Below are 16,208 nucleotides of genomic sequence, written 5' to 3'. Positions count from 1 at the left end.
GAGGCCATGAAATTCACAATTTACAATTTTGAAAGAGGCACCATTGCTTATCATAATTATTAACTTAGCATGCTTACTCTATTTACTTAATACCCAGAGATAGATCAGAGTAACAAAGAGAAAATGCACTTCCACTTTATAACCAGTTGTGTACCTCACCCACTGACCCATGGCCTGGGCCACATATTTCAAAATTTTGCAAATGTAATCAAAGCATTAATTTATTTTCAGACTATGTAACCCCCCCCCCCCTTTGACCCTGGGGGCATAAAAAAGCACCTTAAATTTGCTAGATGCACCTTTCTTCATCATAAATATATATATACTTAGATCATTGGCATAAAACCCAGAAGCAAAGAAAAATATTTTCAAAGAATTAATGTATTTTTACTATATAATCAATAGAGCCTCGCCCTAACACCAGAACCCCTGACCCTGGGACCATAAAATTCACAAATCTGGAAGAGGCACTCTTGTTTATCATAACTATGTGCTTAGTTAGTTTATTTAATACCCAGGAGCAGAGAAGAAGATTTTCAAAGAAATAATGCATTTTCACTATATAATCTACAGAGCCCCGCCCTAGCACTAGAACCCCTGACCCTGGGGCCATGAATTTCACAAATCTGGAAGAAGCACTCTTGCTCATCATAACTATGTGCTTAGTTAGTTTATTTAATACCCAGGAGCAGAGAAGAAGATTTTCAAAGAAATAATGCATTTTCACTATATAATCTATAGAGCCCAGTCCTAACACCAGAACCCCTGACCCTTCATAAAATTCACAAATCTGGAAGAGACACTCTTGCTCATCATAACTATGTGCTTAGTTAGTTTATTTAATACCCAGAAGCAGAGAAGAAGATTTTCAGAGAATAAATGCATTTTCACTATATAATCAAAAGAGCCCTGCCCTACGACCAGAACCCTGACCCTGGGGCCATAAAATTCACAAATCTGGAAGAGGCACTCTTGCTCATCATAACTATGTGCTTAGTTAGTTTATTTAATACCCAGGAGCAGAGAAGAAGATTTTCAAAGAAATAATGCATTTTCACTATATAATCTATAGAGCCCCGTCCTAACACCAGAACCCCTGACCCTGGGGCCATAAAATTCACAAATCTGGAAGAGGCACTCTTGCTTATCATAACTATGTGCTTAGTTAGTTTATTTAATACCCAGGAGCAGAGAAGAAGATTTTCAAAAATATAATGCATTTTCACTATATAATCTATAGAGCCCCGCCCTAGCACTAGAACCCCTGACCCTGGGGCCATTAAATTCACAAATCTGGAAGAGGCACTCTTGCTCATCATAACTATGTGCTTAGTTAGTTTATTTAATACCCAGGAGCAGAGAAGAAGATTTTCAAAGAAATAATGCATTTTCACTATATAATCTACAGAGCCCCGCCCTAGCGCTAGAAACCCTGACCCAGGGGCCATGAATTTCACAAATCTGGAAGAGGCACTCTTGCTCATCATAACTATGTGCTAAGTTAGTTTATTTAATACCCAGGAGCAGAGAAAAAGATTTTCAAAGAAATAATGCATTTTCACTATATAATCTATAGAGCCCCGCCCTAACACCAGAACCCCTGACCCTGGGGCTATAAAATTCACAAATCTGGAAGAGGCACTCTTGCTTATCATAACTATGTGCTTATTTAGTTTATTTAATACCTAGGAGCAGAGAAGAAGATTTTCAAAGAAATAATGCATTTTCACTATATAATCTATAGAGCCCCGCCCTAGCACTAGAACCCCTGACCCTGGGGCCATGAATTTCACAATTTTGGTAGAGGACACAATGCTCATTACATTCATGCCAACAGTTTGCCTGCTTGATGTCCAGGAGTAAAGAAGAAGATTTTTAAAGATTTCATTAATTTTAGTGGTTTTGGCCCCACCCCTCAGGCCCCAGGGGGGCGGGGACCATGAAATTCACAATTTTTGTTCCCCTTCACCCATAGATGCTGTATACCAGATTTGGTTGAAATTGGTTCAGTGGTTTTAGAGAAGAAGCTGAAAATGTTCAAATGTTAACACACGACACACGACGCACGACGGACGACGACGGACGAAAACGGATAGCAATAGGTCACCTGAGTTACTCAGGTGACCTAAAAAGCCTTATATGTACAGAATGTCGATTATATACATGTATGTTGTAATCCCCAACTGCTGTATCATCATTAATCTTTTGTTAGTTGCTACTATCAAATTTGAATTTCTTCTTGTATGTTTTTCTCTTTTCTTGTATGCCCTGATGGGCCCCAAATTGGTATTAATAAATCTTATCTTATCTATAGGTTTTGCATATTAGGTTTTCAAACAATCTGTCATTTGTATGAAAAATTATACCTGTGAAGAAACTGCCGTGGCCTTCAACTAGACATTTAGGTACAAGCATATCGGCGATGTACGAGTATTTCAGTATCAAGTAACAATTATAGTTACTTCCATTGATATGTCTTCTCAATATATGTCTCAATATATGTCTAAGTAATTTTGAACTGAAAGATACCAAAGAGTTTGACACATCTATTTCATAGCTGGATACTAGTATTTTACTTTTTAAAAAGACGTAAATTGTAAGCTAAAAACAAAACTTTACTGTAATCGCAATGGCTTTAACTTCCCCTTACTAGTATTTATGTACATAGTATTTATGTAACAATAAATCTTATCATATAGAGTTTGTGTGTTGGCAAGAAAACGCGTAGAACAGTTTCCAAAACTGAGGAAAAACTATTGACAAACAAGTTGATGAAACAAAGAGATCAACAATATCGTTAATCATAGTCAGACTTTCGTAAGTTCAGTGGTCGATACAACGACCTTGTCAACAAACGCAATTCATCATTAAGTGAAATGCTGATTGACGTTTTCATACTCACTGTTACGGCATTATTGTCCCCCGCTTGAAAAGTGGGGGATATTAATTTGGGTTTGTCCGTCCGTCCGTCTTTCTGTCTGTCTGTAACGCTTTCGTTTCCACACGATATCTCGAGAACCCTTTGAGCTTTTGCAATGAAATTTAGCATAGCAACTCCCTATGGACTAAAGAAGACCCCTATTGATTTTGAGGTCAAAAGGTCAAAGGTCAAGGTCATAAATAAGCAAATTCTGTTTGTTAAAACACTTTCGTTTCCACACGATATGTCTAGAACCATTTGAGCTATTGCAATGAAATTTTACATAACAACTCCCTGTGGCCTAATGAAGACCCCTATTGATTTTGAGGTCAAAAGGTCAAAGTTCAAGGTCTTAAATTTATACATTCTGTCTGTGTGTAACACTATCATTTCCGGGCGATATTTCAAGAAGATTTTGAGCTTATGCAATGTAATTTTATACCAAAACTCCCTAGAACGTCTCTCGCCCCTCTCAAAGTGCCCCGCCCCGTTTGTTTTATTAGTATTTATAGTATTACATGTCGCTATTTTTAGCGCAGGGGCATGAGGAGAGTTATTGCGTATAAAACAGGTTCTCGGCGGACTTTATGTTCTTATTACATCTATTAGAACTGTTTAATAATGGCTAAATAAATCAAACACCATGGATTGTGTAAAATTTTGAGAATACCGAACATGAATATACACATGTATGTGACTTTAGTTCTGCATATACTTAATACCGGTTAAAGCGATTCCGTGGTTTAGTGGTTATATCACTCGCTGCACATGCGGGAGGTCCCAGGATCGAATCTCGGTCGAACCTGTCTTTTTTTTTTTCTTTTTTTTTTTTTTTAAAATACTTTTTTTATTAAATGATAGTATTCAGCATGTGAAATGAAAAATTTATGAGGTTATAAAATCATCATCACAGTGTGATAAATAGAATCTTCTATACACATAATAAAGAATAAGCAATCAAATCTTTATATGCATATTGACATACATGTATTTTATTTGCTTCAGTATACATGTATACATTTAATAACTCTACAAATTCAGTCAGGGGGATCCGACTTTTTCCCTAAGCGGGGGACACGAATTCTCTGAATTAGCTTGTTTACACACTAAATTGATTGCTGATTTTCCGTTTAATTTGCTACAACATGATAATTCTGATGTTGTTTGCTTGATTCCAATATGTATTGTTCCAGTGGTCTTTTGAGCTCAATTACTAATGGTTATTAACATATTTCAATTAAATTCAACCCATGATTCTTAATTAATATACGTCGTGCAATATGTAGTAAACACTAATTAGAATACATGTACTTGAATTTAGACTTGCTCAAGTCTCTATGATTTCGTGCTCTCTTTCAAACTTTTTGCTGTCAAACATAACATTTAACTATGCATTTATAAAAAAAAAAACAAAAAAAAAACATAGAAACTTTCAAGAGCAAGATTTATTTGAATTCTACCAGGCAAAGAGTTGTTTGTTGATATAAATATAAATAAACTAATCCCAGTCTGATAGTAATCGTATATAAAAAGGTCGTGACAGCTTTTCAGTGATCTAACCAGTACATGTATTGTTTAAAATATGTCTGATCCAACATTCGAATAATTGTCTTGATATAGAATCTAAATGAAAATACAATGTATGCAGCTGTTGTGGTTCAAAGGGATTCTGGATATTGTGCTTCTCTCTCTCTCTCTCTCTCCTCCCCCTCTCTCTTTCCCGCGTGGGTATATGAGCATTATGTTTTTTAATCATAATAAAAACATCGATTTTATTCATGAAATAAATTATTTCGACTTTATTCATGAAACAACAGTCGGGAGTTACGTCCCTTGAAAAGCTATTGCGCCTCAGAAATTTAATGAAAGAAGAGGATGCCTGAACACCGAGTATACATTACCCGGCAAGTGGGACAGGAGGCGTTGTCACTTTTAGAGGGAAAATGTGCTGTAGATGTATGGGACAGCGAAGAGCCCATTCCAAGAGAAACACTTTTAAAAGACGTGAAGGGCGCATCAGCCTTGTTCTGCACAGTTAGCGATACGATCGACTCCGACGTTCTGGAAGCGGCAGGTAAGCGAGTTCTGTTTTATAATAAGCTTGGCAGATTTGTCTCTCTTTAACAGAAACTGCATTTTGTTTATTGAATAAAAAATATTTTGCAGGACCTTGTCTTAAGGTGGTAGCCACGATGTCCGCCGGCACAGATAACATAGACGTCTCGGAGTGTTGTCGCCGTGGGATTGAGGTCTGCAAGACACCGGACATCGCAGCAGACGCCGCCGCGGACATTGCGGTGGCACTGATATTGATGACATCACGAAAAATTGTTCAAGGTAGGTCAAAATTATTAAAGGAGCTAGGGGGTTGTGGTCATTTTTAAACTATATTGATCTCCTTTAGAAGAAGAGCTCCATATGAAGATATACAAAAATGAGGAAATTTTAAAACTAAAAAAATGAAAAATTTTTGCCAAATGATACTTGACAGCTTAAGACAGCATATATAACAAGAGGCCCATGGGCCACATCGCTCACCTGAGCACTTGGCTAGGAAAAAAGTAGAAATTGGTTTATTATTGAAAAGTTTAAATCCAAAAGTAAACCTTTGACCAGTTATGGTTTTGCTATTCTTGAGAAAATGATTTTTAAAGAATTTTCCTATACATTTCTATGTAAAACTTTGGTTGGCCATTGTAGCCCCGCCCTACCCCCGGGGGTCATTGTTTGAACAAACTTGAATCTACACTACCTGAGGATGCTTCCGTATAAATATGATCAATTATGGCTTTGTTATTTTTGAGAAGATGATTTTTTAAGAATTTTCCTATATATTTCTATGTAAAACTTTGGCCGGCCATTGTGGCCCCGCCCTACCCCTGGGGGTCATGATTTGAACAAACTTGAATCTATACTACCTGAGGATGCTTCCATATATAAATATGATCAATTATGGCTTTGTTATTATTGAGAAGATGATTTTTAAAGAATTTTCCTATATATTCCTATATAAAACTTTGGTCGGCCATTGTGGCCCCGCCCTACAACGGGGGTCATGATTTGAACAAACTTAAATCTATACTACCTGAGGATGCTTCCATATAAATATGATCAATTATGGCTTAAGTTTGTTATTCTTGAGAAGATGATTTTTAAAGAATTTTCCTATATATTCCTATGTAAAACTTTGGTCGGCCATTGTGGCCCCGCCCTACAACGGGGGTCATGATTTGAACAAACTTGAATCTATACTACCTGAGGATGCTTCCATATAAATATGATCAATTATGGCTTTGATATTCTTGAGAAGAAGATTTTTATAGAATTTTCCTATATATTTCTATGTAAAACTTTAGTCGGCCATTGTGGCCCCGCCCTACCCCGAGGGCTCATGATTTGAACAAACTTGAACCTACACTACCTGAGGATACTTCCACATAAATATGATCAATTAAGGCTTTGTTATTCTTGAGAAGAGATTTTTAAAGAATTTTCCTATATATTTCTATGTAAAACTTTGGTCGGCCATTGTGGCCCCGCCCTACCCCCGGGGGTCATGATTTGAACAAACTTGAATCTACACTACCTGAGGATGCTTCCATATAAATATGATCAATTATGGCTTTGTTATTCTTGAGAAGAAGATTTTTAAAGAATTTTCCTATATATTTCTATGTAAAACTTTGGTCGGCCATTGTGGCCCCACCCTACCCCCGGGGGTCATGATTTGAACAAACTTGAATCTACACTACCTGAGGATGTTTACCCATAAGTTTCATCTTTCCTGGCTCAGTGGTTCTTGAGAAGAAGATTTTTAAAACATACCACCAAATTTTCATTAATTCCCAATTATCTCCCCTTAAATGAGGGCTTGGCCCTTCATTTGAACAAACTTGAATCCCCTTCACCCAAGGATGCTTTGTGGCAAGTTTGGTTGAAATTGGCCCAGCGGTTCTTGAGAAGAAGTCGAAAATGTGAAAAGTTTACGCCGACGCCGACGACGACGACAACGACGACGACGACAGACAACGGAAAAATGAACTTAAATTTGATGGTTAATTTGTTGACCCCCAGCCTCCTTAAGTTTTGTAGGCCTAACGCATCCATAAAAAAAAAATAATAAAATGTTACTCGACGATACTCAATCGTCAGGAATACAAATCAAACACTGGAAAAATTAATTTGCAATATATAATGTAAGAACTGTGATATATTTCGTCAGATAGAGTTTTATACTCGTATACAAACTTCTTTCCTTCAACTCAAATTCTTATGGGGACTCTTCAGTTCTTAAGAAAATGCAGAAGGACAATTTTATATTACATGTATTTATTATTTGTATGCGTGATCTACAATTCTACATAAATGTATTTTAGGTATTGACGCCATCCGTCAAAATGAGTTCAAGTGCTGGAAACCTTTCTGGTTGTGTGGTACGGGTCTTATCAACAAAACCATCGGGATACTTGGATTCGGACGGGTCGGGTTCGGAATAGCACGAAGAATGAAACCTTTCGGAGTGCAGCGTATAATCTACCACGACTTGGAGGAGGTGGAATACGCCGAGAACTGTGCTGACTACGTGTCTCTGGATTCTCTCTTCAGCTCCGCAGACATACTCTGTATCTGTTGTGGCGTCTCTGCGGTGACCAAAGGAATGGTTGATACTAAATTAATGCAAAAGATGAAAAACTCCTCCATTCTTATAAACACATCTAGAGGGGTCATTGTCAACCATGACGATCTGGCAGACGCACTGAAGGACGGAACGATTGCCGCCGCCGGATTGGATGTAACTGACCCAGAACCACTTCCTGTGGGTCACCCTCTCCTCTCGCAACCCAACTGTGTGATTCTACCTCATATGGGCACTAACACCACGGAAACCAGAATAGCTATGAGTACAAACACGGCCAAAAACATTCTGGCAGTTCTAAGCGCCCTTTAAATTGACTCTGCACGAATATCAACGTAATGCATGTTGCATGTAGCTTTTTTTCTTTTGTTTTGTTTGCTTTTAAAATCTCGAGACTTGATTGTATACATGTATTGATTATTTATTAATAAATTTTTAATTGAAAATAAAACAAGTTATTTACTGATCTGTTTTGTCCATTGTCTTCTATGATAATATTTAGCTTCACCGCGATAAAAATAGGTATTGCAACTGTTCCTTCGACAAGCGCTTGGCTTGGAGTGAAAGCTACGGGTCCTTCAGATGAGACCTTATAAACCGAGCCCCCGTGTCACGGTAGGCAAGTACTCCAGCATGCTAGAGGTTCCGGTATATAAGGAGCGTAGGGACGTTAACCGAAGCTCTTCTTTGTAGGAGTAGGTAGGCACAGTAAAGAACTCGCACTGCTCAATGACCCTAAGTGCCGAGTAAAGGATTAAAATTGAAGCCTTTCATCGGTACTAGTATATGGTGACGTTTCTATATGAGTAAAAAAACCTTGACACTGGAGCTATCAAGTGGCAAAGGAATGAGTAAAACCACGCATTAAATGTAATGGAACGAATACCAAGACTATGTACAGATTTAATCATTTCAAGTAAAATCTTTCGCATATAATGTAGATGCGAATTTAAAAGACCAATGAAACGAGGTTTTTAAATAATACACTCCTTATATTTTTCAAGGCATACTTTGCCCGAAATAAAACATAGGCATAGTAAATACTAGTATCTCAAGAATAACGTTTTATTTACAGCAATAGTTTCCCTAATTATTCCGTATGAAATAAGGAAGCTCATGAAGGTCAGCCTTGTAGTTTCTATACCAGCCTCCTTGTTTGACTCCCCCTCTAAGAACATCATTCCACTGTCCCCCCGGTAAGTACACATCACGTGACGATGCACCTTTGTCAAGAACCGGTGCCACAAGAATGTCGTTTCCTAGAAGGAATTCCGAATCTATGGTCAGAGCCACTTCGTCTTTTGGTGCTATCCACCATAAGGGTCGTACGATAGGCGCTCCAGTAGCCGTGGCTTCCCTTGCAAGTTTTAGGATGGTTTCTGTATAGTCTTCGTGAAGCTGAATAAAGCGGCGAGTTAGATTTATCACCTCCTCGTCGTATTGCCATGGTACTATGGAAAACTGAAGCGAAGGCAGAAACACATTCGCCTGCATCCAGCGGATATAGAGTTCTCTCTCTGGGTGAGTATAATATGCATTCCCTCCTATCATATCCGGAAGTATAAATGGATATCCCAGAATGCCAAAGGTCAGGGCCGTAGGAATCAGAGTTTTCAGTCCATTGGTATAATCCCAGTTGCTGTCTTTATCGAGCATTCTTACAAAAATTGGCAAATCCTGCGTTTTATAGCCAACACGCACCTCTTGGTGACGAACTGTTTCATCGGCTTTATACGCAAGATTTGCCCAGTGTTTGCTGTATTCGTTCGGTATGTCAAAGTTTGCAGAATAAACCTTTGGAAGCCAATTCACCTCACCAGCATCAAATTTGAAGGAGCTTATGTTGTACGTGTTTTGGAGAAACTTGGTTTGATTTAGATACCATTCAACTGCCTCTGGATTTGTTGCATCAATAATTCCAGCAAGTTTACCATCCCACCAAGAAACCAGTCCAGGTAGCGGGGAATCAAACTGACGAATCAGGAAGAACCTTGATGCTGCTTCAGTGAACGCGTTCGAATCGAGGTTAAAGAAGGGATGAAGCCAGACTGTCACACGAAATCCCATGTCATTTAACTGCTTGATCATTGCTCTTGCATTCGGAAACTTTGCAACATTGAAGTCAATGTCTCCATATTTTGGCGTCCAGTCATCGTCAATTTCTAGCTGAGAGTGAGTAAAATTATTTCTTATTATATTGTTTGCAAAGTCTAGGATTAAAGACTGGTTAATGTCTTTATGATATTGTGCCCATGTCGACCATATCGGCTTTCGGAACATACTGCTATCTGGAATATCTGTTGGTCGAAGTTTTATGAAGGTTCTTGACATGAAATCATGAATTAATTTCACATCAGTTGACACACAAATATGGTAATTAAGTGAAGGAAGGAGCTTCTTATAGTTTTGGTAAGGGTATTTTTCGTACTTGGCTTGTAAACAAACTTTCCTGTCGTTTGAGGCGTTGATGCTGATATATAATGGCACGTCTTCCTCTATATAAATACCAACCCCTTTAGAGGTAATAAAATACCTCTCCTGTACGCCACCCAGTTTCTTTTGATATGAATCGTCGACAATGTAAGCCGACATATTTCGCGACATTTTTTCCAGGGGCCACGGTTGATAGTAATCTTCAAACCCGCCATACCAGTGTGCGTCTCCTATGTCCCAACAGTCTGACAAAACTGACTCCAAGCCGACCGTTACCTTCCAATGAAACTGATAACAAGGAACCCCGCCCTCTTCTTTGTAAGAGACATCCAACTTCCTATCACGTGACCATGTCGCAGTTCTCTTCCAATCATTTGTGTTTGACCATTCCTTAAAATTAACACGCAACTTATCATCCCACAATTGTCCTGATAGTACAGTTTGAGTTTTACGTTTAATGTCAATTTTCAAATTGTTTTGTATTGTCGTTTCACCAAGATTCATTTCAGTGACTGACTTCTGTGGACTTGTGTGTGAAGACGTGTTGTTTTCGTTCGAGCGTTTAGTGAAATGCCACGTCACAACGGCGACAACAACACAGCCAACAAGAAAGATAAAGATGAGCAATCCAAGTTTTACTCTTCCTCCTCTCTGACTCATTTTGAACCTACAACAGAAACACAAAGGTAAATTCATCGGTTTTTTGTTTGTTTGTTAGTCATTTAACTTCACTCTTTTGGAGACGCCACCATGCACTTGCCGGTGGAGGGCTGCAAAGTTAGACAAAGTCGGCACTCAGAGCCGTTGAGATTTGTCGTGTCAGCACTTACTGGGACAGGGGATCTCGGTTTATGCGATCTCACCCGAAGGACCGGTCTCCACGTTCCGCAGTGGGCTTCGAAACCGCGACGTAAGGATCAACCCCCTATATTCTAGAACAGACGATCTATCCCCTGCGTCACGCGTTTGACCCGTTCAATGGTAAAAATAAAAAATTTCAAAAGCGTTGGGAGAAATTCAAATTCATGCATTTTACCTTTAAAACTCTAGTTTCTTTGCGAATATAAAGTGTAAGATATTATAGATCAGTACATTATCTATACCATTTGTAACTTCTAATACTAATTAAGATAATGAAAAAAGTATATTTGGAGACCAGGTCTTCCAACAATCTAATGGAATTCCCATGGATACAAATTGCGCCCCGTTATTAGCAGACCTATATTTGTATTCATATGAAGCAGAATTTGTCCAAAATCTTATGCGTGAAAAGAAGAAAACCATTGCTGTGGCCATCAACTCGACATTTAGATATATCGACGACGTACTGTCAATTAACAATGGTAATTTCCATTCTTATGTCAATACGATGTATCCTAGTGAGCTTGAGATAAGACATACCACAGAGTCTGACACATCTGTTTCATGATTGGATATTTTACTTAACTTTACTATCTTCAAGTTCCCTTACTTATGCAGCAATATCCCTTCATCACCTGCATAAGAGGTTTATATATCTCAGTTGATTCGATACGCAAGAACATGTTCTACATATGAACAATTTCTAAAACGAGGTAAATTATTGACAAACAAGTTGATGAGGCAAGAATTTCAGCAATTTTGTTAAAGTCATCATTTCGTAAGTTCTATGGTCGATACAATGACCTTGTCTGCAAATACAATTTATCATTAAGTCAAATGCTGACTGCCGTTTTTCATACTAAATGTAAGTCCATTCTTTATACACTGAATTGACGACAGATTTTTCCGTTATTTCTTGATCATGAAAAGGAGCACACGGCTTGACCGGTAGGGGATTGGCATCTGATTCCACCTCTGGTGTTTTGGAGGTCCGTGTTTGCTCTGCTCCTATTTTGTATTGTTTTATGGACTTTTGATCTTGAATACTGTTCGTCATCTCCATGTTTCATCTGAACTTATTGCTAATCTTAAATCGATTTTATCTTCATACAAAGCTAATACCAGTAATATACTCCTTGAATATATAGAGTATGTGTATACTGTATACTGGATTTTTTTTCTTATGCGTTTACTGGGATATCTTCGTCATGTGTTATTTTCGTCCTATCAAACGATTGAAAAATCTCGAGACATAAAAGATAACCCTTGTGCTCAACAAAATTTATATAATTTTCAATTCAAATTTTGACATACAAGTATCCATTTTTTTCTATATATAATTTTTATTTTGAACTCTGTTTAAAACGCCTCAATTTTAATTTGTATTCCTACGGCGTAGCTAGCGAAAGGGACAATAAATACAACTAAGCGAAAGTTCTTCTGTAAACTTAATTACATTGAGTTTAATTTAAACGAGCTCTAAGTTACGGGATATTAGATCTATTGCTTGGGAAGGGAATCTTGAAATACAATTATAATTCATATCTCCAGTCCACAAACACCTTACTTTACTTATTTTTAATTAATAACAAAAATTAACGCCATAACAAAAATATATTATAGATATGAGGTTATAATTTTTTTAATATAAGAAAAATAAGTAACTTAGGTACCTGTGCTCCAGTCCTTATTTCGATTTTCACATTGTACTTGTTCGTTCCATCGAATCATGAAGGACAATGCTTAATTTTTTTTTATTTTTATTACCATATTTATATTGGATACGGAAACTTCATATAAATCCTTACAAACAAAGATACAGAGCGAGTTCCAGTAAATGTTCAACCAAGCCGCTTTCTTTACTCCTCACTAAGATATTGACAGTGGTGAAGGAGAAACTTCTAGAGTACTGTTCAACAATATATTCGAGAATTTAAGTTTTGTAAATCAGATGTGGATACTAAAAATTCAAAGGAACTTTTGGAACATTTAAAATCACACAATTTTACCCAATTCAAATACATAAAAACTTTCGATTCAACTTTATATACAACTATTTCCTATACGATAAATTAAAGTCCAGGCTTTCTAAAATCATTGACAACTGCTTTTACAACAAAAACGGTACTCATAAATTCTTTTAACTTGTCATTGGTCATTTTCAAAATTACTTTGTTAAAAACATTTTGATTTTACACACAAATACTCTGAAGTTGATATTAAAAAGATGCTCGAGTTTCTAATCGACAATATCTATGTGATTTTTGGAGACCAGCTCTTCCACCAATCTATTGAAAATCCCATGGGTACTCGTTGTAAACAGACCTTTTTTGTATTCATATGAAGTAGAATTTGTTACAAATCTTTAACTTAAAAATGTGGTCATCAACTCGACATCTAGATATACCGACGACTTATTGTCATATAACAATAATTATTTCCATTCTTAGAAACACTTACATATTTGGATTTTTTTAATTTCTTGTAAAAAGCATCCAAATATGACAACATTATAGGATATTCAAATTTATTAGAACATTATTTTGAAAATTATTTGATATATCTACCCAAGGATTTGAGAAAAGCTTTATGTAAATTTAGATGTATGAATCACAGATTTCGTATTAAAAAAGATCGCTTATGGAGAGTTGACAGAGATGATCGTATTTGTGATCTTTGTTCCTCTTATAATACATAATTATAGTTTTTTTTACAAGGAGAGGGACATGTTTTGAAGTATACATGTGCATCGTAAATAACATTAGTGCCACTCATTCATCCATATATTTTTGTTTACTAGTATATGTTAAAACCTTGTATTATCTGTATTCATATACCTCAGTTTGGGGTCTTAAATAAAAACTTGAAACTTGAAAAAACTATATGATAAACGTGATGACTATAACTTTTCAAACGCAACTCCCTTATTTATGCAGCAATATATACCTTTTTCACCTCATACGGAGTTTATATAATACGGAAGAGCATGCTCTACGTAGGAACGATTTCGAAAACGAGGTAAGTTATTGACAAACAAATTGATGAAGCAAGAATATCAGCAGTTTCGTTTAAAGTCATCATTTCGTAAGTTCTATAGTCGATACAATGACCTTGTCAGGAAATACAATTTACGTCAAATGCTGACTGATTTTTTTCATACTGATTGTTTGACCATTATTTATACATGCACGGAGTTGTCCAGGGATATTTTTTTCGTTTTTTCCCCGAACATGACATGGAGCACACAGCGGGTGTGACTGGTCGACAGGGGATACTCACTCCTCCATTGCACATGATCCCACCTCTGATGTTTTAGAGGTAGGTGTTTGTTCCGCTCTTATTTTGTAATGTTTAATGGACTTTTGAGCTCGAATACTGTTTGTTATCTCCACATATTTCATTCGTTTATATTTCGGAGGGTGCATCGCTTATTAATAGTTTATGGTTGTAGGTAGCGTTGCAGAGGTTTACATCTTTATTTTCCTTATTCCTAAACACTGGTACTGCATTGTTACTTTATGTCTGAATTTCAAGTTTATGCATGCAAAAATGTATATCAAAGCAACATGTTTTAACAATGTAGACTTTTTTTGTTGCACTAAATGTACTCTGCTTGCTTTATTGAAGAAACAAGATAGAATCTACAAGTTTAACAATCATACCATTTTTTTCGGGGTATAGATTCACTCACCTGGTTTGAAACACAGCTCAAAAATAGTTCCAGGTAAACAAAATTAAATTACTTCCAGCTTTTCAAATGAAAAGTGGATGAACAGTGATTTATCGCGCGTTTCAATGATAAAAAGTTAAATTTGCACAGTACGGTGTACAGATAGGGTCATTCGTTCTCCTCGGCCAGGAAACGGGACCAAGATAAGAAGGGCGACGACTGGGGAGGTGGGCACGGAGCGGGGACACCAAAATGAGGGAGACGACGTAGGGAGGGAGGTGAGAGGGGGGAGGCGACATTGAATGAACCAAGGGCAAAAGGCAAGAATGCAATAGCGACAGGGCAAGTCAATGAGAAGGTGAGGGGTAACAATGCGGCATTTGCATCATCTTTGCTTTGAGATGACTGCTCCCTCGTTTTTTCTTCTCTCGTTTAGTCGCCACAGTATGCTTGCAAATTCACCGGCCTTAAAACAAAGAAGAGATTGACCCTCTCGGTACACCGTAGTATTGCCCCGTGTTTCAGAGGAATGTTTGCATTACGCTAAAGTTGACATAAACGTTTTTAAGTGGGAGCACTTTGCTTACTACGAGATTTTTTCCTCATAAATTTATTTTAAAAATCAAAATCAGTTTATGTAAATGATTTGTCAACTATTATTAAAAACAAGATGTGTTGAGCTCACTAAATGATACCCCCCGCCTCCCATATGAATAAAATGGCAGGTCCATGTTTTGCCGGAAAATCCAAAATATATGTCAGCTAAAATTTGGCAATAAAATAAAGTTTTCTGTGAAAGTTTCATCAAATTTCATTCATGGTATAAGGCGTTGCGGATATCAAACTCTCGGACGGTCAAGGGTTAACGATTACTATATACCCTCCCGCTTTTCAAGCGGGGGTATAACAAGATGTGTTTTTGACACCGTCACACCGATGTCCCCGTATAACAGCTTTTGGCAATAAAATGCTAAAGTCTCTTAATTATAAATCAAACTCTCGAGGTCAAGGGTTGAAAAATGTTGTTACCCAAAGGAAGGATTTGTTCTCAGTGAATATTATACCTGTGCAATATTTAAGTCCTAGCACCAACTGATCAGAAGTTATGGCCAGGGTTAAAGATCTTTAAAAGTGGGTCAAACTCCAAGGTAAGATCAAAGTTGTTGGTATCAAAAGGAAGGCCTTGTCACATGGAATACATCTGTGAAATATAAAAGACCTAGTTCTAATTGTTCAAAGGTTATATACAATTTTAAAGTGGGTCAAACTCAAAGGTCACGGTAAAAAAAAAATTAAATACAATGTATGATATCCATGGAAGGGACACATCACAATGAATACAAATATGCATGTGAAGTATGAAAACCTTAGCACCAACTGTTCAAGAGTTACTGCCGTGGTTAATATAAAATTGGGTTATTTCTTGCAATGTTGGGTCAAACTCCAAGGTCAAAAGTCAAATATGTTGGTACTCAAAGAAATGTCTTGTCACAAGGAATACAAATGTGAAATATGAGACACATATATAGCTCCAACAGTTCAAAAGTTAAGGTCGATGTTAAAATGTTTTGCGGGGAAATCGTTAAACAGACAGACGGACGGACAGGGCAAAAACTATATACCCTCAATCTTCGCTTACGGGTGTATAGTATTCAAAAAGGAATATTCTCTATGAATGAAAAGGGTAA

At 37.1% G+C, this 16,208-nt stretch overlaps 2 protein-coding genes across 2 annotated transcripts; one reads left to right on the top strand and one right to left on the bottom strand.

Annotated features, from left to right (window-relative positions):
• The first annotated feature begins 4,726 nt into the window (after positions 1-4,726).
• Positions 4,727-8,022, top strand: LOC134255729 (glyoxylate reductase/hydroxypyruvate reductase-like). The gene is made up of 3 exons (XM_062738239.1): positions 4,727-4,994; positions 5,087-5,257; positions 7,297-8,022. Exons 1-3 carry the CDS (start codon positions 4,796-4,798, stop codon positions 7,866-7,868), a joined length of 942 nt encoding a protein of 313 aa, XP_062594223.1. The 5' UTR covers positions 4,727-4,795; the 3' UTR covers positions 7,869-8,022.
• A 497-nt stretch (positions 8,023-8,519) lies between these two features.
• LOC134255728 (myogenesis-regulating glycosidase-like) lies at positions 8,520-14,687 on the bottom strand. Its single transcript, XM_062738238.1, has 2 exons — positions 14,542-14,687; positions 8,520-10,656 (listed from the first exon to the last, which is right to left on the bottom strand). Exon 2 carries the CDS (start codon positions 10,647-10,649, stop codon positions 8,643-8,645), a length of 2,007 nt encoding a protein of 668 aa, XP_062594222.1. The 5' UTR covers positions 10,650-10,656; positions 14,542-14,687; the 3' UTR covers positions 8,520-8,642.
• Between the last annotated feature and the right edge of the window lie 1,521 nt (positions 14,688-16,208).

Source organism: Saccostrea cucullata, unplaced genomic scaffold, assembly GCF_032062105.1.
Source record: "Saccostrea cucullata isolate Sc308-1 unplaced genomic scaffold, CSIRO_AGI_Scuc_v1 ctg5, whole genome shotgun sequence".
Lineage (NCBI taxonomy): Eukaryota > Metazoa > Mollusca > Bivalvia > Ostreida > Ostreidae > Saccostrea > Saccostrea cuccullata.
Note: the sequence above shows the minus strand (reverse complement) of the source record. Positions and strands in the feature narration are given on the sequence as shown.

Excerpts from the sequence above, each read along its gene's own strand:
- LOC134255729 (XM_062738239.1), top strand. The coding sequence starts at position 4,796 with ATGCCTGAACACCGAGTATACATTACCCGGCAAGTGGGACAGGAGGCG. Across the intron at positions 4,995-5,086 it reads CGACGTTCTGGAAGCGGCAG|GACCTTGTCTTAAGGTGGTA; the intron begins GTAAGCGAGTTC and ends AATATTTTGCAG. Across the intron at positions 5,258-7,296 it reads ATCACGAAAAATTGTTCAAG|GTATTGACGCCATCCGTCAA; the intron begins GTAGGTCAAAAT and ends AATGTATTTTAG.
- LOC134255728 (XM_062738238.1), bottom strand. The coding sequence starts at position 10,649 with ATGAGTCAGAGAGGAGGAAGAGTAAAACTTGGATTGCTCATCTTTATC.